Source organism: Dipteris shenzhenensis, chromosome 30 (genome assembly GCF_047967505.1).
Source record: "Dipteris shenzhenensis isolate YYH24624 ecotype China chromosome 30, Dip_SZ_1.0, whole genome shotgun sequence".
Taxonomy (NCBI): domain Eukaryota; kingdom Viridiplantae; phylum Streptophyta; class Polypodiopsida; order Gleicheniales; family Dipteridaceae; genus Dipteris; species Dipteris shenzhenensis.
In genome coordinates, this window is record NC_141625.1 from 37,900,829 (window position 1) to 37,925,543 (window position 24,715).

Genomic DNA, 24,715 nt, shown 5'->3' on the forward strand with positions numbered 1-24,715 from the left:
CTCATTGTTGGAGTTAGGGGACACAGGTTTCAGATATCCAGATCAGCCCGACAAGGATGCCCTCTAGCCCCCTTTCTATTCTTATTTGTGGCTGAAGCTATGAGCCTCTATATTAGAGCTCAAGCTGATATTTTTGGGCTAAGACTTCCGTTTGGACAGGAAGAGGAGTTGCTTGACAATGAGCTGGCAGATGACACAGCTATTTTTTTGGATGCCACTCCACAGACACTCACCTCTTTCAGGACAGCCTTGGATTTATTTTGCATTGCAGCAGGGGCTCACATTAACTGGAACAAATCCAATTGTTTCTGGATTAGTGATGAGGACACTCCAGATTGGGGTGCTGATATTGGATTTACTTGGATTTAGAGGGGTGTCTTTGTCAGGTATCTTGGATGCCAAGTTGGGGTGGGCATTTCTCCAACACAGTAGTTTGCTCCCGTGTTGGAGAGCATTAGGAGGAAACTCCTATTTTGGAGTTCGGCCAGACTTGACCTTGCATCCAGAGTGGTGGTTGTAAACCAGGTACTGTTGGCTACAGCCTTGTTTGTTTGCTCTTGTTGGTGCCGATCGACAAGCAATATCACTCAGCTCAAGAGACCTATCAGGAATTTTTTGTGGAGTGGATTAGATGGCACTTCGATGTGATAGCCAGGGTGGGTTGGGAGGCTCTTATTCTACCCACTGAGGAAGGGGGCCTCAATATTATTGATTTAGACTTGCAGTGTAGAGCCTTGCTCTGCAAGATGGTGATGAGAGGTTTGATGCCTGGTTAGGAGCCTTGGAAGGATTTTTTCTTACGCAGTATACAGACATGCACACCTTCTCAGGGAGGAGATTGGATGGACAGCCCTAGATGGATCTTTATGTCAGCCCATCTCATATTTCCTACTTCCCCTCTCATGGCTGCCATTTTGAAAGCTTGGGACAGCTTCAAAAGTACTCTTCGGAGAGTTCCACCCTCCTCTCGTGAAGAAATTGACAGGCAGCCCGTCATGTGGATTGATTGCATACTAGATGAGCATGGCAGATCACTGGGCATGTCACATTATATGCAGTGGTCTAGATGGGAGTTGGGACCTGCATCCACGGTGGGTGCTTGGAAAGCTTTCAAGATGCTTCCAAAGGATTAGAGAGCTCGTTCAGTTAGTCACCTCATAGAAAGTGCAGCCAGGATGCAAGAGATAGATGCAGCCATACCAGTGGAGTGGATGGATACAAACCATTTGCCTATTTCTGAGTCCACCTGGTTGGGGGCTTTTTCAAGGACAGGTATCCCTTTGCAGGTTATAGCCTTGCGGGATGCACATGAGGATACCCTTGTCTTTCAGGTTCATGCAGGAGGCAAACTCGACAGATCTTCAAAGGACATTCTTTTGGAGGCTCCTTTTCAGCCTGTCAGGATTGCAGGATACATGGAGATGGGTGGAGACTCACAGTGGTATCTTGATCTAGACCTTGTTCTCCTGGCTATTGAATCTTGGAGGCTTTGGTTGTATGGAGGTTCCCCTATTAGGTCCTTGCAGTGGGATCTAGGGGAATGGGAGTGGATAGTTGCAGGGCATCGAGAGAAGAGCATCCCCTTCTTTCGTTACACGATCAGAAATGCCAAGAGATTCCAGCTCAGTTGTAGGGGCTGGAGGCCCTCTAGAGCTCCTCATTGGGATACTTTTCAGATTTCTGCAGAGATGCAGAAAAACTTTTGGAGGAGGCTTTGGAAATCCCTCAGGAATAGGAAAATCATGTTATTCATCTGGTTTACTATTCATGGAGGAATTGCAGTGAACCTGTGGAGATCTAGGTTTGGGGCTGACCCTACATGTCCTCGATGCCACTCAGCAGTTGAGACAGTTCAGCACTGCCTTTGGCAGTGCACTCAGGCGAGGACGGTTTGGAAGGGGGTTGCTAGGATACTTCACACTTTTCATAGAGCACTCTTCTTCATGACTTGGGGATCGGTTGCTTGGTTGTCACTCACTGGTCCACAGGCTTTTTTTGAGGGACATGACACGGACACAGATTTCTTTGTTCGACGACATCTTGTGGAGTCATGCTCCCTCCGGGATGTTCCGTTTACTCCATTCAGAGCTCCCTACGCTTCTGTAGACACATCTTGGGAGATTCTTGCTAGTATCACAGCATGGCATATTTGGAGAGCCAGATGTACAAAGGCTTTGAAGGACTCCCAGGTTCACCCTTTTCAGACTATGGCCAGTATTTGGGCAGATACTATACACACTTTGATGGCCATTTGGGCGAACATACAGGGAACCTCCAGGACTGCTACTGCTAGGAGGGTTGCTTTTCTCAGAGTCTGGAAGGATTGTTCATTTCTTCTCTGATTCTCCTTTAGGGATGAGGTGGCATTTTCAGCCGCCACCCCAGGATTTTTGTTTGCTCATTCTGAGCTGTTTTTTCATGCTTGACATGATGTACTCTTGCACTGAGCTTGCTCTGCGATTTTAATTCATACTTAATGAAGTACTTTTCCTGGGAAAAAAAAAGGGAAGTAAAGGAGCAAGTTGAAAGGTAGCTAAACGCAAAGAAAGCTTAAGATCCGAGAACTAGTAGACAGTTGGAATTTAGCAGAAGAATTTTGGGAAGAGATCTTCAAAAAACTCAGTAAAGCTTTGCCAGACATTGAATGGGTAGAGTTAGAATTTGACATTGCAAGATGGAGTTCATGCAATTCTTACATTCAATTCAAGAGCTGAAAGAACACAGATGTTTAGACAATCCAACAAGCTGAAAGGATTACCAATGTGGATTGTAGAGGAATTCATAGAACCTCAACTAAAAAACAAATCCTCTGAATTTACAAAGGTGAAGGCGGCTAGGATAGAAGGCAAATAGGCTGTCTACCGAGATGGCAAGGCATTGATCAAGGACTTCAAAGTTTAACCAACAGATCCTTAGTCTATAATTGATGCATGATCTTCATTTTCTTTCTTTTGTTCATAGTCTCTTAGTTTCTCAGTCTCTTGGTTTATCATGTGTGCTAGTTAAACCAGTTGTAATTGGACTTCAATAGATTATCTTATATTTAAGACATAGTATCCAAAAAAAAAAATCCCCCCCAAAGAAAGTGTACCTTGTTTGCAATAAGGCATCTCAAGGGACCCGTGAGGCCTTTTGCAGACAGAAATCTCTCTCTCTCTCTCTCAGACACATAGGCACCATACCCTCTCTAGATCGCCGAGCCACCCTTATCACCCACTCCCTTCACAATGCAGCCCGCCACATCTTTCCTTCCACTGCCCGGTCCACCCGCCCTCCACCCGCTGGCTCTACCCCTTGCAACAGATGGTATGATGACGAGTGCAAAGCATTACACGGCACACTCCGACTCACAACCCAGCAAAACGCTAGGGCCAACCCACGTCTCACCAGGGATTATCGTCGACTAGTCCGTCACAAGAAGCTAGCCTTCCTGCGCCAGAATGAGGATACGCTACTGAACATTCTGTTTAGCAGCAACTCCAAGGATTTCTGGAGGAAATTCCTAGAACGCCGATCCCCCTCCCCCCTCACAGACACTTCCCTCTGGCACACCTACGCACGCACACTCTATGATATCCCTGATCAGCCCCCCCCGACCTCTCAGCCACCCCCCGCCCCGTTTCTTGTATCCTCTTCACAACCCAGGGAGTCACCCACGCAGCACATAAGCTTCATAACGGTCGAGCTAAGGATCATGAGGGCCTATGCACAGAGTTTGTTGCCTATGGCATCAAAACTCTAGCCCCCATCCTGGCAACGCTGTTCAATGAAGCTATCTGTCACGGGTGCCCCAGAGCCTGGACCCTGAACACTATCACACCCATCCACAAAGCAGGAGATCCCATGGATCCAGGGAATTACAGGACCATCATGGTTAGACATGTTATGTCCAAGATCTATGCATCAGTGTTAGATGGCGAGGTCAGTGCTCGCGCAGAGATACAGGGCTCAGGGCATCTGGACAGGCCGGCTTCAGGGTGGATCACTCGACTTACGATCACATTTTTACACTTAGAGGGATCATTAAGGAGGCCAGACACAGGAGACAGAGAGTATATTGTTGCTTTGTGGATTTCCGCAAGGCATTCGACACCGTTCCCCGCGCCCGACTCATCAGACGTCGGTAGGAGTTAGGCTACGACTCGGCGATTATCTGGGTAGTAGTAGCTCTCTATGAGCGGGTGACGGGGCAGGTTAGGATTGGCATCAGCTGGACCCCAGAGATCACGAGCACTATCGGAGTCAAACAAGGATGTCCCTTGTCACCGACTCTATTTGGCCTCTACATCGACGAGCTCGAGACCACCATCAGGACACTCGGAGGTGCAGGCTGCTCTCTTGCGGGGACTGCCATCCAGATTCTCCTATACGCAGACGATGTAGTACTACTATCCTCTTCTGCTACTGGTCTTCAGCGACACTTGGATGGACTTCAGGCCTTCTGTGATACACATGACTTGAAGGTCAACCTTGGGAAAACCAAGGTGATGATCTTCAACACTTCCAGACCCGCTATGCACCGAGAGCAGTTCCTCTTCGCCGGCGACCCTGTTGAGATAGTTGACGATGGAGACCAGCGATGTTGGTATAGTTGTCTTTCCAATTGGTTCACCCGACTAGGCCTCGACTTAGACCGGTTGCCTCCTTTTCAGTACAGCCTCGACGCTCCACCATCTCCTCTCTCCCCCACTGACCAGGAGGTCAACCGGCTCATTCGGGCGGATCTGCTCCAGCTCCACACCTGGTGGACATGGTTTCTTCACTCCGAGCTTCCTGTGAAGCTCGACTTCTACCGCCGACACTACCTCCAGATCTCACAGGAGGGCTTCATCACACCTCCGGGTTACACACAACTTCATCTACCACATGCGCTCCGGATCTCCCTCGGTCAGTTTAGGGTCTCGTCACACCGATTACGGATTGAGAGTGGACGCGCAGAGGGTATCCCACGAGAGGACCGCCTTTGCCCACTTTGCTCCTTACAGGAGATCGAGTCGGAGGAGCATTTTGCTTTCAGATGTCCTATCTATTATGCCATTCGAGGCCGATACCACTACCTCTTCCGCAACAGATTCGGCTCCCTCTCACACATGCTACAATTCCCGCATCAGCGATGCCTTGCCGCTTTCTTACATGAGATGACCCGCCACTGAGATACTTCTCTCCGAGCACGGCGACACGAGCAGCACACACAACGTGAGGATATCCAGCGGCCTATCACTGACTTCTTTCAGCCACAGGATACCTCTTCTCAGTCTAGCCGACGACGCGGACGTGAGCGAGAGCCAGAGTCACGACAGCTGCGTCAGCGGACAAATTCACACATCCAGGTCCATGACATCTCGTCTCTACTCTCGGCCCGCCCCACTGGGGTTACCGTTGCCCTCATCCACAGGGCCACCCGCCGCCCCCGACGACCGAGCTCGACTAGGCCGCGTGACGTCAGAGGCCAATCATCTATCGCAGGGTTTTTTCCGACTTCCCATTTGACGGCCCCTCTATGATTGGTCTCTGACGATCACCACCTGCACATGTATACTGTATCTCCCCCCTCTGCCCCACTTTTTTGTGCCCCCCCTTTCTTCTTCTTTGTATCATCTGGAGGTAGAGACACATATTTTTTTGTATCAGGACTAGACACATAGTCCTTCATAACCTCTTTTTTTGTAGAAACGGTTGGTTGGCCCGTTTTGAGACCACCACCGTTATGCTCATTGTATCAGTTATCTTTAGTCTCATAGACCTTCACGGTCTCCCAAAGACTTTAATAAACTTTCTTTCTTTCTCTCTCTCTCTCTCTCTCTCTCTCTCTCTCTCCCTCTCCCCCGCTACCCCTCGCTCCCCGCACCACCCCTCGCTCCCCGCTACCCCCCGCTCAGCCCCCTGTCCCTCGCTCCTGCTCAGCCCCCCTTCTCGCTCCTCACTCCGGCTCAGTCCCTCGCTTCTCGCTCCTCGCTCCCCTCAACCACCCCTGACCCCCTCACTCCCCTCAACCACCCCTCGCTCCCCGCTACCCCCCGCTCAGCCCCTCACTCCCCTCAGCCCGCTCAGCCCCCCGCCCCTCGCTCCCGCTCAGCCCCCCTTCTTGCTACTTGCATCCCCCCTTCTCGCTCCTCGCTCCTCGCTCCTGCTCAGCCCCTCGCTCCTTGCTCCCGCTCAGCCCCCCTTCTCGCTACCCGCACCCCCCCTTCTCGCTCCTCGCTCCTGCTCAGCTCCTCGCTCCTCACTCCCCTCAACCACCCCTCACTCCCCTCAACCACCCCTCGCTCCCCGCTACACCCCGCTCAGCCCCTCGCTCCCCTCAGCCACCCCTCGCTCCCCGCTACCCCCTCACTCAGCCACCTCCCTCCCTCCTTTTCCGCTCATCCACCCCCCCCCCTTCTCTGCTCCCCTCGCCACTTTTTTTTTTTTTTTTTTTTTGGGGAAGGGGGGGGGGGGGGGGGGGGGAAGGAAGGCTGCCTCTCCACTTCAGGCTTCCACACTACCTCTCCACCACCTCGCACTGGACGTGCCTCCCATTATGGGGGGGGAACCGGTGCTCCCGCTCCCGGCTGAACATTAACACTAAGATCTGCACCCGCACCCCAAGAGAATGGGGGACAAAGCCAAGAAAGACGAAAATAACAACAAAAAAAAGCAAACGACACAACTGAATTTGGAGGATGTGAACACACGTTACAACCGAAGTGGACTCGGGGTAAACACAGCAAGGCAAAGGTAGGACCCGCCTCAGCTTCTTCAGCCTCTATCTCTACCTCAACCTCAACCTCAACCTCAACTCCCGCTACAGTGTCAGTTTCGTTTTCAGCTCCAACCTCAGCTCCCTCTATCTCTATCTCTACTTCGACTTCAGTCCCCGCTTCAGGCCCAGCTCTAGTTCCAGTCTCAGCTCCATCTACATCAACGATTAGTGACATACTCATGCCCATGGCACCGGTTGTTATTCCCTTTCCCTCTTCTCCTGTTACAGCTCTCGCACAGCTTATGACCCCTACTTCGGAGGTGTCATACACTGTGCCGCATTACGCTTCACTCTCCCCTCTCCCTCTCATTCAGCCCACCCTTCCATACCCCGTTGGGACTGCCTCATCCATTCCACTGTCATCTCCGTTCCTCACTCAGCCACCATCCAGTTTTCGGACTGAGTCCCACTCTTTCATGCCACAGTCACCACAGTTTCAGCATGGACATGGGTGGACTGACACACCAGAGGCCCATGAGACCCTACTCATGGAGATACATAGTTTTCGTGAGCGTGAGATGGAGCTGGCTCGCTTCGCATGGGAGCAGGTCCGCTTCAACTAGGAGCAGAGCCGCATCATACAGGAGCAGGCTAAGGCCATTCGGGAACAGGCGGGTCTTAGTCAGGGACTCAAACAAGATATTATGTAGCTCCGACAGGAGGTCACAGCCATACACACTGCCCCAGGGAGTACCCCGGTGGTCGAGGCACATATTGCGAGCATGCAATCTGCTATTGAGGAGACTTTCAGATGGGTTGACATGGCCAAACGAGAACCGGCAAGGGTCACCGTTTCGGCTACCCTCATGGAGTAGCAACAGAGAGCTAGTAAGGCTCTCAACATCAGAGTACGCGGGATCCCACGCACTGAGGCTACACCCCGATGGTAGATGCGATTGCATTCGTGACCGCTACCCTGGGTGTGGCTGAGCACAGGATAGAGAGGGCATGGCGAGTGGGGAGAGATCCCAACCGAGAGCAACCCCTGATCATACGATTTCATGACACTCAGGCACGACTTTCAGCTCTACAATGCAGGTCAGTCCTTCGAGATCAGCCAGCGATCTCTATGGATGAGGACCTCACACCTCTACAGGTTGAGGAGATGCGCTCTTTGCTGCAGTAGCAGGATCAGGCCCGAAAGGAGGATAAGTGGGCAGTGGTACGAGAGGGACGACTTCTTACAGTCCCTCGTAGGACACCTGTCCCCTCCCCTACATAGGGAAGCGGGGCCTATGAGACTCAGATATCCGAGACCCTGTCCTGCACCATTTGGAACTGTAATGGTACCTTATGGTCAGAACCAGGGAACTTCTCGGAATCCTATACAGGCCATGACATAGTCTTCTATACAGAGACACATCAGAGTCCAGAGTGCCCTCTCCCAATAGTCAGCGGATATACATGGGAGTCTGCCTACAGAGATGAGACGAGGGGTACAGGAGGAGTTCGAGGTTCAGGTGGAGTTGCAGTCCTTTTCAGATCCACACTTCGGGGGATCATTTTAGTAGAGCAGAGAGAGACACATTCCAGATTTCTTTGGATCCAGATACGACACATGGACAGCCAGGATCTGTTTGTCATAGTTTGCTACTTTCCCCCGGAGACCTCCCACTTTGCCAGAGATATTCAAGGTGATGATGAGACATCCCCATTTGCTGTCCTTTATGAGTCCATCGTTGACTTTTCTAGCCGCGGAGAAGTCCTTCTAGTGGGGGACTTCAACGCGAGGACAAGGGCCCGTGAGGTACCACTTCTTGATTTTAGAGATGATTTCACTCTACTGGCAGATGTTGACCTTGAGGAGGCAGGTATGCTACGGGTTTCGGCTAACAGGCGAGGTCCACTCTCATCCTATGGGCAGGCCCTATTGGACCTAGGCAGAATACATGATTTCATTATCTATAATGGTCTTGACAGATGGCCCGCTTCAGGTGGTTTCGCATGCTTTCCACATGGGGGGGGCTCCAGTGTTGTTGATTACATCATGGGATCCCCTGTCTTCACATCTCGCATTACTGACTTCACTGTAGCACCTTTCCCCCAAGGGGCTGATCATACATACCTTTTCTTTCGCATCTCCACCTCCCTTCGCACAGCACCTTCCACCCCACTCAGTGCTTACTCCACCTACCATGATATACGCTTTGATCGGGATCACTCACCTTCTTACTCTGGCCATCTGTACATACTTCTCGCTTATATTGACTTCATACCCCTTTTAGAGGATCGTACTACCCTTGTCACTCCCTCACTACACGAGGTTGCCATTCACGCTTTTTCCCACACCACCCACCCACCACCCCCTGGAACCGTACCCTGTAATAGTTGGTACGATGATGAGTGTAAGGCCTTATGCCGTCAACTCAGATTCGAAACCAAAAACAATCTTCCGAGCGTACCAGATACGCTACGTGAATACCGTAGACTAGTACGGAGGAAGAAACTAGACTTCGTTTGTCGAAACGAGAAGGAGCTACTAAACATTTTGTTTAGTAGCAACTCTAAGGACTTCTGGCGGAGATTTCTTCTAGGACGGTCCCCTCCGCCACTCACTAACACCCAGATCTGGTTTGATTATGCACGCACACTTTATGACATCCCAAATCAGCCAGTCCCTAGCCTCTCACACATGCCTCGTCCCACATCCTGCACCCTCTTCACTAGAGGAGGGGTAAAGGATGATGTAATGAAACTTCATAATGGCCGAGCGAAGGATCATGAGGGACTATGCACTGAGTTCATTGCATATGGGATTAACCTCCTAGCCCCGATCTTAGCAAAGCTTTTTAATGAAGCGGTTTGTTTGGGATTTCCACACACTTGGACCATTAACACTATCTCACCCATCCACAAGGCAAGGGATCCCATGAGCCCGAAGAACTACATGACCATTATGATTGGACATGTCATGTCCAAGATTTATGCATCAGTACTTGACTCCAAGGTTAGTAGACTTGCAGAGTGTTGAGGACTCAGAGCAGCAGGACAAGCCAGATTCCGGCGTGATCATGGAACCATGGACCACATTCTGACGCTCACATGTATCATCGAGAAGGCGAGGTCATGGAAGCAGAGGGTTTATTGTTGCTTTGTGGATTTTCGCAAGGCATTTGACATGGTCCCGAGAGCCCGCCTCATTTGGGTTGTCATGGCACTTTACGAGAGAGTTTCTAGCAGAGTTCGGGTAGGATCCGGGTGGACAGATGAGATCATGAGTACCATCGGGGTCACCATCGGGGTCAAACAAGGGTGTCCTTTGTCGCCTATCTTGTTTAGCCTCTACATTGACGAGCTTGACACTGTGATGCAGACATAGGGGGTGTAGGTTGCTCTCTTGCAGGCACGCTGATCCAGATTTTACTCTATGCAGATGAGGTGGCTTTCTTGTCTTCCTCAGCAGAGGGGCTTCAGAGACACCTAGATGCACTACAGTCCTTTTGTGAGTCTCATGATTTGAAGGTCAACCTGAGTAAAACCAAGTTCATGATCTTCAATACATCTTGAGCCTTCATGCGTCAGGAGTAGTTCACATTTGCGGGGTCATCTGTTGAGATAGTTTCATCATACACTTATCTTGGGCTTATCTTCTCCGGACCGAGCTTCACTATGAGACCCGCGATGCAGGCACGCTTGAGTAGAGGGTATGCCTCATTGGCCAGGCTAGAGAGGCAGTGCTTCCGCTCACACTTTCAGGATCTACGCACCAAGGGGTTGCTTTTTTACTCCTTGGCTCGCCCAACGGGGATGTACGGTAGTCCTTGTTGGGGGTCAGACTTGTCTGATACAGAGTGGGCCCGTGTGGAGCAGCTATAGGTTCTCATGCTATCACGGATGATTCGTGGTAAGTCATCCGTTCCTCACCAGATCATTCAGGCTGAGTTTGGGTCACCCCCTTTACAGCTAGATGCTACATTTCAGGTCATCACATATCTGTACCGAGTTAAGAAATATGGGGATTATACATCGGGGCGTAGTAGCCTACCATATCCTCTTCTATGGCACTTGCAGCAGGAGGAGATCAGAGGTGCTGGTATGCACGTACAGAGAGATGGTTTGAGCAGCTGGGGCTCCACATGGATAGACTACCTCCCTTCCAGTATAGCATGGATGCTCTGTTCTCTCCCCTCTTATCACACGAGGTCAACCAGGTTATCCGTGAGGATCTATTACAGCTACACACTTTTCGGACCTGGTTGGAACCGAGTGAACTCCCAGTGAAGCTTAGCTTCTACAGAGATCACTTCTTACATATCACAGCGGAGGGTTTCATTGACCCACCAGGATACACACGGATTCACCTACCTCACTCGATGAGGATCTCTCTTGGGCAGTTCCGGGTCTCTTCACACAGACTTCGCATCGAGAGCGGCAGAGCAGAGCGACTACCCAGGGAGCGGCACATATGCACACTATGTGACATATAGGAGGTTTAGACAGATGAGCATTTCATCTTCAGGTGTCCTGTGTACTATGAGATCTGAGGACGTTTCCACTGCCTCTTTAGAGATAGTTATGGGATTTTAGCCCATTTTCTCTCCTACCCAGACCAGCAGTGTTTGGCAGGTTTCATTCATGAGGCACTTAGACACCGCGAGAGGATACTCTGAGCACGGAGATAGGAGTAGACTTCTTCCTTGGTTGATCCCTCTCAGAGCTCTATCACGGAGTTCTTTCAGCTAGATCACATGGACCCCAACGAGACGAGACCTCGACATGACCGTGACTCGGAGCTCGTGACCCGACAGCTCAGACAAAGGGTCGACACATAGATCACACTTGGAGACATCCCCTCCTTGTTTAGAGTTGGAGCCTGACCGACGGGGGTCACAGTAGCCCTGGTTAGACGCAGAGCTACGACTAGGAGACGTGCCAGGACCGCACCTCTAAGTGGCCGACAACACTCTATTGCCGACTTCATGCCTCCACTGCCTCATCCATCCTGATATGTTGCTGTTGGTGGGGATGATGATGATATTGATGATGATGCTGAGATTGATATGTAGTCGACCATCAACATGACTATGTTGTACTTAGGACTTAGTACTGCCATTTTGCATTTTTTGCATTTTGCATTTTGCATTGGTATGGACGCTCGTTTAGTAGCTCCACTACCACAGCTCGTTGTATCAGGATTTTCACAGTCTCATAGACCCATCGGTCTTCCGAAGACTTTAATAAACTTTCTAATCTCTTTCTCCACAATTTGAGTGGACGATGCAATGCCCAAATCTGATTAGCTTTGTCTGACACCAAAGGTGGTGACAACAAAACTTTATATAGAGAAGGGACTGTCATATGAGACAGCTTCAAGATTCCTACTTTACCCCGACTACACAGCCACATGGACATCAGCTACATGCTTTATGTGCTTACCCTCCGTCGTGTGAAAGTTTCCACTTGATGTTGGCTCATTTGTCAACCTTGGTAATATAATTTCTTCTTCTTTTTTGTGACTTATAGATTCTTCTTTTTTTTACTACAATTCCTTACTAACCCCCCTTACCTACTATAACCCCTTTTAATCCTGTTCTTGTAACATTAAACCCCTACTTTCACTCATGAGTTAGTTACTTTTTTATTACATGCTTGTTACTTTGGCGTAACGTTTTAATTACGTTAGTTATCTGCCCCCTTCTCCCAAATATATATATATATATAAGAAAATAAAATGGTGTCTATGCACCGAAAGGAGTTAAAAATAACTAACTAGCTAATAGGGAGAAAGCTATGTAGACTAAGGGTGAACACTGGCGCCGTGAGTGAGGCTAAGTGTGCGCAAGCAAGGAGAGGGCCGTAGCAAGTAAGCGGTTGGAATCCCTGCAAGGGGGTCGCAACAGCAGGAGAGGGTGTGCCTGTCAGGGGAGTGCGACGCGAGTGAGGCTAAAGGTGCGCCAGCAAGGAGGGCACAACATTTAATGTATGATGTTGTCGAATACGATGAAAAAAGGAACATAACACAGCAGTAACCCACCATGCATATCAGGGAAAGAATGTGGGGTGGTGGATTAAGTAAAGGGTAAAATAAAACCGTGGTTTAGGTGAAGTGTAAAGCAGTTATAGGGGAATTTTGTTAGATTAGGTTAACCTTAGGGGGTTATTTATTACATATAAATAATTAGAGGGCCACGGGCAAAGGGAGCCATATAATCAAAAAGCAATCTACAGTTTGTGGTTATCAGAGCCTACTAGAGGAAGTTACAAGACCAGTTCCAGAGAGGTTTAGTTGCCGGTGGTGGTGGAAAACGCTAAGTCGTACAGTAGCAGCAACTTAATGGCATTAGTACTATATCAAACACAAATCGTAAGAAAAACTTGTTAATTATCATCAAAGGTTCAGGAAATGGTACGTTTTGGCTCTTTACTCTCTTAAAGTCATTAAACAATTTAATACTTTAATTGTTTATATATATTCTTTTGATTAACTTTATTAACCCTTTATTCCCCTCATTTCCCTTTCATGTGTATATATTTTATTGCTGACACAAGGTCGTATATTTTATTTAAATTGGATCTTTCCTCATGTTTTTTTACACAAACTTTTTCCTTTACTTAAATTATAATTTTCTTTTAGGGATGCTTGATAATATGTATGTATTTATCTATTACCTTATAATTATGTATATATATATATATATGGGAATGTACCTATATCGATATATGTCTCTCTATATATACACAAGTATATATAGAAAATCTTATATATGTTTATAATTTTTATTTTTGAAAGTCTTTTGTCTAGTATACCCTTTCTGGTTTAAAGTAATTTATTATAATTTATTTTTTCTTATCATTTAAGTTTTTCTTGCCACTATTTTAGGTTCTCTCTTTTTCTTGCCTTTATTTTAGGTTCTCTCTAGTTCTCTCTATTCCTTTTAGTGCTCTCTCACCCTCTCTTTAATTTTTTATTTTCTTCTCTTTCCCGTTATTTATTATATTTCTTCACTTTTTGCCTCTCATTCTCTCTCCGTATTTTTCCATATTTATTTGCATATATACAGTCTAAACAATTGCAAAGATTTGTACCTTTAATGGTCTCTTACTCCTAAATTTTTCTCCCCCTTGGCCCATATTGCAATTGCTTCATTCGAGTTAATTTATGCATTCAAGTGCTCTAATTTTAATCATGTATAGAACATGGGTGTGTAAGACCCCCCATGACTTTAATTTCCAAAGACAATTAATCCCCTTGTTTTTGACAACCCCTCTAAGATTCTTTCATTTTCAACTCTTACTCAAAAATGTTAATCATGGGTGTGGAATACCTCCCGTGGTTCTGTTCATTATGGGTACGGACTACCCCCCATTTTACAATAAGTTCCATTGATGAACAATACTTTTCTTTCAGTTATTTGGGCGTGGAATACCTCCCTTTTTTTTTCTTTTTTTCAAAAAAATAACAAGCTGGTATAAGCGATAACAAGCTGGGGTTTACAGGCATTACCTGTCTTCCCTTATAAAACTATGATGTTCGTGTATGCCCCAACGTGTAGACAGCACCGCTTGGCCTTTTGGAGGAGGCTGTCAGAGTGTCTTCCGGATGTAGACTCTTGGATTGTTGGAGGTGACTTCAACAACCTGGAGTTTGGGGAAGACAAGCAAGGCGGTGCCTCTTTCTCTGAGATGCCAGCAGCAGAGCGTAGCACCTGGGAGCAGTTCATTTTCATGATCAGTGGCAGAGACCCGTGGAGAGAGCCAAATTTCAGCAGGACACCTGGCAGCCTCATATTCTCCTTTGGACAGAGGAGACACGATGGATTGTTAGAGAGACTAGACCGTTTCTATGTTGGGGACTAGGCACTACACAGAGGCAGATCTACTGGGTTTCTGGCAGGTACCACGATGTCAGACCACTCTTAACCACCTCCATCAAAATCCACCTTGGCTTTATAAACTCGAAAGCTTTGGAGGAGAAACATACGTGAATGAATCTTTTGGAATTTTTTCTTTCCACAAAAAGACACTTCATATCATCAACTTGAGTATTCCAAGTCTATTGGGGGTCATCATTCGAAGGTGATTTGCTTGATAGTGTCGGAGACGTCATTGTATCTCTTGGTTGCACGCATGGGTCACTTGAAGGAGTGGGATGATGACGATCTCTGTGAAGTAGAGACTCTGTATTTCTTGAAAGATCTTCCTCAGGTTGTGAGCCCCTTCAAGAAGCTGCTCTTGAAACAAGTAAAGCAATGAGACTGATTCTGACTTCAAGTAGTAGGGAAGCAACCCACGCAATATAAGACATAGAATTGACCTTTGGGGGACTCAAGTTTAAAAAGGTAATGGAGGTTGTTGATCAAGTACAAAAGGACTTGGTTCAACCACATAATCGAGAAAGTACTTCCAGACCTTTCCCAAGTAGAGCATCGACATTTGATATATGGCCTATGGATATTCTAAAGAGTCTTAACATACTTCTTGCCAGTCTTTTCAGTAGGGATTGCTTTAATATGAAAATAGACACAATGGTTAGCACACTTGCAATGATCAGAAGTTTGGAGAGAAAACATGGGGAGGGTGAAATTAAGATCAACAAAGAGGAAGAGTTTGCCTTTCCATACGAACACCTTACATTGGTCGACAGCATCAGAATAAAGACTGCATAAGGTAATGAGAGACTTAAGAGTGAAGAGAGCACGGTGGTTAATGGTCTCAAATATCCAAAGCTTGTGAACAAGTCTGATGGAATCCAACTATAGTTGACGAGGGGAAAGAAGAGGGATGAAAGAGGCAAAACTCGGCAAGGGGATTATTAGAAGAACTCTCAGATAAGGCAAAGTCTTGGGTTAAGTAAGCTAAGAATTCATTTTTGGCTAGATCGAGACCATCAACATCGACAACCGTATCAAAGGGAACAAAAGCGACCTGGGCTGGCAGGAAAATTAAGGACATATTATTTACCACCAATAGCTTCTTGACAATGGAAATGCGTGACTTGTGGTAAAAATCTAGGTCTTGCTCATCTGAAGTGTTGATGTGAATGAGTTATCGAAGAAAGGAGTTGAATGTGGCATTGGCAATGTGCGGTTTCTTTTGGAAGATCAAAAGTAACTATAACCAATCATTGATGGACGCAATGCCGATAGCCAAGGGTGTATCCTTCCCTTTCGCTCCCTTTTCGAATTGTATTAGCTTTGATTAAAATCTAGTGCCAGGAAAGCACGTGAGAATGGTTTGAATGCCTTTTGTAGGTTGGGGACTGATGTCGTCTTTGAAACCAAGACGTTGCAGGGAATTTGTTCCAACATTCTTGCACGACCTGAAAAGAGTTTAGCGAGCACACACACACGAACGAGTGCGCGCACACACATGCATGCACGCGTGTGTTATCGATTGATTTGCTTTCACATGTGCAGTGTTGACTTCACATGTGTAGTGTTGACAGAAGCTTAGTATGCATTAATGGATGCTCAAGTATCGGAGTGTGTGGATATGTATATACGAGAGCATATACTTGTATTATGGTCTACATCTATCGTTGGGAGTTGATGATGTCGGTAGGGATATGGTAATAGCTAGTCCCTTCTATTTGTGATCATGGTTTTTAGTCTCCTGAGTGACTGCCATGAGATTGAAATTGCACTATCTGCTTTGTTTTTAGAGGATGAGTTTGGGCATGTTCTTGGATTCATCTATATGCCTCATTTCCTTCGGAGGGGATGAAGGGAAAACTCATCAAGACGAATGATACTAATTGTTATCTATGAGTTTGTTTGTGCAAAATGCAACACTAAAGAAAAAATTCCACCTTGGAAGCAAGTAAACTAGTATGTACAGTGTTTTGTGTAGGAATGTACATACAAGTGTGGGGTTCATACATTGGCGTGAGCTTAAAATTGCATTGCTGAGCATGATTTCAATACTCAAGACTAAGCTTTTTAAGGGACCATCTGATGATATGTGCAGTGGGTGCAAGGCTAGAGGGCATAGTAATAGATCTAATGATGGTCCCAATGCATGTTTAATTCCAAATCCAAATCCAAATTTTTGGTTGGGTGTACATATCATATGAAAAGTGTTTCTTTCATTTACGTATATCAGTAGCATGTGTTGAAATGCAGTCTCTTAATTTTTATTGTATTTGTATTTGTTTTTTGATTTACGATATTAAATTACACTAGGTACCACCTACACTGGATTCTTAGGTTCCCAACGATTGCATGCTTGCTGTGTTCTCACTTTTATCACTAATAGAATGGTAAGTGCAGCAGTGTGTTCCTTGTATGTCATTTTCCCCTAGAAGGATTGTCATGGCCAACCTAGTTAACATGACAAAGAAGTATTGACTTCGTGTTTACCTCCAGCCAGAGGAAATCCGTACTAGATTTAATGCATTTTGCTCCGGCAGGAGACGAATCCGAATGAATGTATCTCTTGGTCTAGAGATCCTTTTTTTGGGTTTTCAGTTGTGTTGTTACTTTGGTGCTTGAGGAAGGTAGTGGGTCTCCCTCATATGAACAAATACGCAGACCTGTGCACATGCTCTAGCATTGAAAAAACTGTTATTTTGCACAGCATCATGCATGAAGAGCTATATACAGGACGCATGTTTAGAATACAAGGAGCATAGATGGTTCTTTTCTTTGAGAACAAAAACGAAAAAAAATACAACGAGCGCTTTGACATGCGAAAATATGGCTATAAAAATTTCCTTTTGGTTCACTTGCAAAACTTTAGAGAATGTTGTTAGTATAGTCTAGTAAAGATGGGTGGTTGTGTATCAGGTGGGTTTCGTGTCACAGGAAGGGTAACAACACAATGCTGTCTAACAGAGCCAGTTATTGGTGAAATCATAGTTGAGTTCTCTGCTATGCCTATTGCCTCGATCGATGTGAGTTTGCTACGCATTGAGTCAGTTGCATTGAATGAAAGAATGACCTCAGAGACAACAGAGATCCAAATGACCCAGGTATGTTCCGTAATTCCATCTTGTCAATATTTTATCATCTTAACCAAACAGCAATGCCCCAATTCAAATGTGGCCTCCTTTATACAATTTGAAAGAATGCATTATTTATAGTCGTGGCAAAATTGTTTCCACCATGCAAAATGAAATCTGTATTTTCCTAGTCTTGTGTTTCACGTTTGCAAAAAACTCTAGGGCAATATTTCAACTTATTGGCATTTTTTATGGAAAGTACATTTTGTGTGCAATTCTGTATAATAGCGGCCAACAACATTGCTTACTCTTTTAACATGTTACATTGTCATGTTAAAGTTATTGCTATCATGTTAGTACTCAATCTGATGCATTTATATCTAAAATCATTCTTTATGTATGCACCGCATTATTTGATATGTTTTACGACATCATGCATTTGATATCACTAGATGCTTGAGTCATGAATGTATATCACACTTGTTTAAGGACATTGCTGTGTCATGGTTGGCCTAAATCCCATACCGGAAATACAGAAATTGGATTGAGCATGCTCTTGACATCCCTTAACTTTTTTTAAACCATTTCCATGTTCTCTTGAATTTAAGGAGGATCTATGTGGTAGCAAATCACACATCTTTGCAGCACCAACAGAGATCAGATGAAGTGGCTCAGGCTCTTACTCATAAGAGAGCTCTGTTTCCTCAAGCCTCTTCTCCATGAGCTAGACACTAGTGAGTTGGAACGTGCATGGGCTCCACGACTGTGCACGTCAATAGTCACAATACATGGTCCTTTGCCAGGAGCTTAAGAGGATAGTGTCTGATTCAGGAACATATGTTTTCAGTAGCATACGTCAGCCCCGACGGCACCATCTTTTGCTAGGGAGAGGTTCCGAGGTGTGCTGCAATGGGAGGAGTGGAGGAGTCTGCATTTCAGTCTCTCTGGCAGTGGTTGCTGCTGACGTTTTGGACTAGGGGGAGCTGATTATAGTAGGCAGGGTAGTATGGATGAGGATTAATGCTAGGGGGAGCTGATTATAGTAGGCAGGATAGTGTGGATATGTCAACCCCAGCGGCACCATCTTTTGCTAGGGAGAGGCCCTAAGGTGTGCTGCAATGGGAGGAGTGGAGTCGTCTACATTTCAGTCTCTATGGCAGTGGTTGCAAACGTTTTCGACTAGGGGATCTGATTATAGTAGGCAGGGTAGTGTGGATGGGTATTAGTGCTAGAGACTGTAAGATAGGCATCCTGAATGTCTATGCCCCGCATGTAGAAAAGCCTTTTGGAAACAGTTGACGGAGAGCCTCCCAGATGTTGACTCTTTGATCGCTGGTGGCAACTTCAACAATCTAGGACAAACAGGGTGGTGCGTCCTTCTCGGAGATGCTAGAAGCAGCAGTGAACAGCACTTGGGGGCGGTTCATTTTCACGATCTGTGACAGAGACCCCTTGGAGAGAGGCAGAGTTCTCCAAGCTTCCAGGTAGTATCACTTTTTCTTTTAGTTAGCGCAGGCATGATGGACTCCTAAAGAGGCTAGACAGATTCTACCTGGGAGGCTGGGCACTACATAGGGGCAGAGCCAATGGTATTTTGGCAGGTACAATGATGTCTGACCATTTCTCAGCGATTTTGCTGCTTGAGCAGCCTGGAGAGGGCTTCCCCCGAAGGGGATCCGCATTCCTGACGCTCTTTTATAGGAGCAGGAAGTACAAGAGGCGGTGGCAGAGATTTGGAGCCAGCCGATTGACAGTCTAGAGGGAGGATGGGCTATGTGGACAGCAGAGGTGATTTAGAGGAGCAACGAGGAACTGCATTCCCAGGTTTTGCAGCGATGCTAACTTCTCCAGGCACGGTGGCAGGCTCTGAGATGGGACTTGGCCTCCATTGGGCGTATAAAGCAGCAGGAGACACGGGGTCGGACTGGCTGGCAGATAGGTATAAGTGCACACGCCTGGACCTTGAGTACGCTGAGCAGAGTTCTCCTATCACTCCTCTAGATCCCGGTGGGGGCAATAGGGGGGCTGGATGACCAGGCAGTTTTTTCGAAGTGTAGTATCTAGATCAGTAGGGACATAGTTTCAGAGAATGAGAGGCTCGGACGGCTACATGCACTCGGATCCCCAGACTATTTTCAGGATGACCACCAAGTTTTACAATAGTCTATTCCAGGCAGAGGAGGAATCCCCACAGGTGATTGCTGCCAGGGAGACTGTATGGGAGCACATCCCATCAGTGGTGTTGCAGGGCATGAGCAGGCAGTTAGAGATGTCTTTCATAGATCAAAAACCATTGGAGGCTTTGCAGGCACTTCCTCTACAGAAGTGTGCCGGAGAGGCCGACTTTCTTCAGGTGTTCTTGGGAGCACATTTGTACTCCTTCCGGCATGCAAATGTTCAACACAGGCTTGCTTTCTCAGTCCTTGAGCAGAGTGTGGATTTGTTTGATCCCGAAAGGTGGAGATAGAGCTGTGAGAGTGGAGATCGAGCACCTTGCTAGACACAGCCTACAAGATCTTAGCTAAGATCTTGAGTCTATGTCTGCAACCACATTTGGTAGACATCATCCATGACACTCAGATAGGGTTTGTCCAAGAACACAACATCTTCACTTTTTGGGAGGCTCTTAACTAGTCTCAAGAGGAGTGTCAGCCTCTTGCTATCCTACTCTTTGATTTCAAGAAGGCGTATGAAGGATAGAGTGGCCCTTCCTGGTAGGCTTCTCCGATAGGTGGATCAAAGGGGTCTCGGCCCTTTACACAGGTAGTTCCAGTCAGATGCTTATTGGCGGTCTTACATGCAACGCCTTCTCTTCTCTAGCTTAGTTTAGCTAGGTTGTCCCCTCACCCCTTTCTTGTTTCTTTTTGTGGCAAAGGCAGTTAGGAGGGCTCTAGCCTCTTAAGATCAACTGGGCCAAATCAGTGGGCTTCCTTATAGCCACCACTAAGGAGATTCAGGAGATTCGAGATTTGGGTGCAGCCCTTGGTTTCGCATGGATCCCACAGGGGCAAACAGTGCAGCATAGATATTACAGCGGAGCAAAAGATAGCCCCGTCCTTGTAGAGCATGCGGCGCAAGCTAGGAGAAGTACAGTGGAGACTCTGGTTATGGAAGGGGCATCCTCTCAGGGATGTTCAGTGGGATCTAGGAGAGTGGTTTTGGCCATAGTTGCATCTGTACGCGTACGGACATTTTTTTCGCACGTGTTCCGTACGGCCGTACGTACGGATGTCCGTACAGCTTTCCATACGATTTTTTTTCTTCTTTTTTAGGGGAGGGGGGGGGGGGGGTTTTGGGCGGGTTTTGTTTTTTGGGTGTGGTTTGGTTTTTTTGTTGTGTGTGTGTGTGTGGGGGGGGGGCTTGGGGGGGGTTGTTTTGTTTGGGAGAGGGAATCGATTTTGTGTCTAGCCAAAACCTTGGAAAACACATTTTTAGCACTATTCTAATCCGTACGTTGCTAATCCGTACTCCGTACACTATTGGCCAACTTTGGCTGTGGTTGGCCTCAAGGATGGTCTCAATGAGGAGAAGAATGAGGAGGAGGAGGATGGCACTGATGCAGAGGATGATGAGGATGAGGATGAGCAAGAAAATGAGAATGAGGATGCAGACTACAGCTTGACACTTGAGCCTCATCGGTTGTGAATCGTGATGCATTTCAATTTTCAGCTTTATTTCCGGGCTGTGGCAGCCTTTTTTTCTATGATGTTTTGCCTTTGATGTTTTGGTGTAGTACCTACTTCCAAGTTTCTACTGTTTGGTGTAGACTGTAGTATTGATCTATCATTGACACTATGTATCAGAATCCAGATTCCAAATGACTCTGGTCTCTGGAGAAAGTTTGTAGCTCTATGTCAATGTAATGTGTACAATGTATATCTTTCTAAATGTTTTTGAGTAAAATTAGGGTCACGTATGTTTCAACCCTAGGGGCTGAACCATACTCCAATCATACTTCCATACTCGTATGACGTATGCGTATGGTAACGTATGGAAAAAACTCTGGTTTTGGCCCGCTTGAGTAGGGCACTCTGACAGGGTGGAGGAGGTGCCCTTCTTCTCCTACACGACCCATATTGGATGCTCCTCGCGGTTGGAGGTAGCAGCGTGGACTCCCTCAAGCGAGTGACACTGGGTTGAGCAGGAGGTCCCTATAGAGATCATTCCCTAATTTTGGTCACACCTGTTGTCCAACCTACGACCACAAAGATCTCCTATTTTGTTTGGACGGTAGCACATGGAGGCTTGGCCACTGGTCCCTAGAGCAGACGAGGGCGGATGGAAGATGCCATTGTTGTACAAACGGAGTGACTGAGACGATTCCTCACTATCTTTGGGGATGCCCGGCAGCATAGAGGGTCTGGTCAGCAGCTTTGAAGATAGTGGCAAGTACCTAGCACATGGAAAGAGGCTTCACGTGGGGGATGGTTGCTTGGCTCACGGAGGGTGCGAACGTGTTCAATTGACCCCACTGCTCCAGCCTTTTGGATTCAAGACTAGACAGTGACTAGGATCGAGGCACATGAGGCAGTTCCTACCAGACAGGCGTGCCCTGTACGCTTGGTAGAGTGTGTAGGAGACAGCTGCGAGCATCACTGCATGGCACATTTGGGTTGCCTGCTGCAGTTGGGTGATGGGAGGCCAGCAGATCACTTTGGTGGCATCTTAAGTCCCATCTGGCTCTTTGAAAAAAAAAAAAAGTCCCATCTGGCAGTTATTATCTACACTTTGCAAGTTATTTGGGAGCATGGACTCCGGGTCTAGAGCGACCGCCGAAAAGGCAAGAGCATTTTTGCAAGGCATGGCCTAGCCTGCCACTGTGGTTGTTAGACCCCTAGGCAGTATGTTGGGAGCTTGACAATTAGTTTTCTTTTATATTTCCCATGGTTAGTATCTTCTTTGGTTTTTGCTGATTTGTATGGTGGTTTATTTCAGGCATTAATAGAACTTCCTTTTCTCTGAAAAAAAGGAGGCATAGACCATTATGAGATGAAAGTATTGATAAGTATAAAGGTAGATTGGTTGTTAAAGATTATGCCCAAAAAGAAGGCATAGACCATTATGAGATTTTGCACCAGTAGCTAGAGACAATACAATTAGATTGATCATTGTCCTTGCTACACATTATGGCTGACCTCTTTATCCGATGAAGAAGAGCTTTCCATTGTCATCGCATACCGTACCCACTCTTTTGCATTGCCAAAAGAGACAAGACCACTTTACTAAAGGTGTATGGAAAAATAAAGTTTATATGGATCAACCTCGAGGATTTGATGTTAAAGGCAAGGAGAAAAGGGATTTAAGCAAGCATCTCGTGGTTGATATTATTTTGAAAATTTTCAGAATTTTTGTCAAATAAAAGTTAATCTGATTATAATCTATATACAAAAATTGATGACAAAGGCAACATAGCTCTCATTGAATTATATTTGGATGATATAGTCATCACTCAATAACAAAAAACAATGAAACGAGCCAAATATGAATAAATTGTGTCATCAACCTTGTCTAGTATGAGACATTCATCTTCTTCAACCTTGTTATTTTACTTGGTTATGGCACTAACTGGTAGAAGGTTCCTCTTTAGACCAAGAACATACAAGAATATTGGTACATTACTAAGACCATTTATTTGATGAAGTCTAGAGTGTCCTAGCTCGACATGGTCTTTTAACTTCTCTTCTTAAGATGAGAAAACCACCCTTTATTTTGGAGTCAAATGAGCGGGGACTTCTAAGTCAATGAGTCATGACTCATCAGCTTGACTAGTCTTGTTTGGCTTAGATATAGCCAAAGCTTTGATTACTAGTCTGATGTGTTGCTATGTTCATAGGGTTCTTACTGGTTGCTTTAGACTCATGTTTAGCCATATCTGCCTTTTTCATTACAGTCAGAAGCAGAATAGCCACACTTGCTACAAAAACTATCATGTTATTTTCGTGTAGAATTAAATCAGGGTTTTGAATATTGCTTTTTAAAAAAAAGCTATTCAGGCGATATCCTCTACACTCGCACAATAATCCTATTACTAATGCTAGGGGGGAAAACCTTCTAAGCAGAGGTCTAAGGGTAGGTTCATACCACACCACGCATAATCTAACAAATCCTCCCTAGTGGTTGTGAATATGTACAAAGAAATGGACTGATCTCCAAAAGGAAATAAGTCTAAAGCTTTGCAGAAAGCTTTAAACTTTTCTCTGGGCAGTGCCTTGGTAAAAAGATCTACCACGTTCTGGTCTGTAGGACAATAGATCAAGCTGATCTCTCCTGCATGCAATCTCTCTAAGACGGAATGATAATGTACCTCAATGTGTTTTCTGCGTGCATGAAACACATCTCTCCTAGTTTTTTACTTTACCTTTCAGTTTCTACAGTAATGAGGTACCATGAAGTTGAGTGAGTGTGGGAGGCGTCTCACTGTAAAAGAGTGTGATAAAATTATCCCATCAGTCTGGTAGACTCATGAGAGTGTGGTGATATAATAATCTCATCAGTCTGGAAAGGCTTCTCACTGTAAGAGAGTGTGGTGATAAAATTATCCCATCAGTCTGGTAAACTATTGAGAAGGTCACACCATGCATAGACAGGTGGTCTGTTAAGTCCTTAAATTGATTTATGGTTACTAACATTTTGACTTTCTCACATCTTAATCCTGCTAAGTTGTCTTTTAATAACTAAATCCTTTGCATATTGGCATCTTCATATGTAGATTGAAGTGCTTTCCAGGGTTCAATTGGTGTTTTGAGACTTGTAACTATTATCCTCGATGCTTAGATTGATGAGAGTGTGAGCCTGTTGGCTCTGCTCATCATAGGTACCAAAGTTTCTTCTAGGTCTTTTCAATTCCCTTCAATATACCCCATAGCTTCTTGGACTTGCAACTTGACTATGGTTGTACTAGCTAACCTGGCCTAGCTTGCAAGATATGGTTTGCAGTAGGTGTGGGAAGTATTATGTAGATTGTATGTCCGATTCCGCTCTACCTATAGATACCTTCCTTGCAAGAGGTTTTTCTGGTATGCTTTATAGTTATCCTTCGTAAGTATCTTGAACCTTGTGTATAGATGTTGCAATCAGCTATGTTGTTCATGAGC

The 24,715-nt window shown here is 46.1% G+C and overlaps 1 protein-coding gene across 1 annotated transcript in view; it reads left to right on the plus strand.

The window, feature by feature from the left end:
• The window catches only part of LOC147882075 (Vacuolar protein sorting-associated protein 26), an 82,898-nt gene that overhangs the window by 52,633 nt on the left and 5,550 nt on the right, over positions 1 to 24,715 (plus strand). The window contains exon 8 of the mRNA XM_087401714.1: positions 17,467 to 17,651. Within this exon, the coding sequence (XP_087257840.1) occupies positions 17,467 to 17,651 (185 nt within the window). The remainder of the gene's footprint in view (positions 1 to 17,466; positions 17,652 to 24,715) is intronic.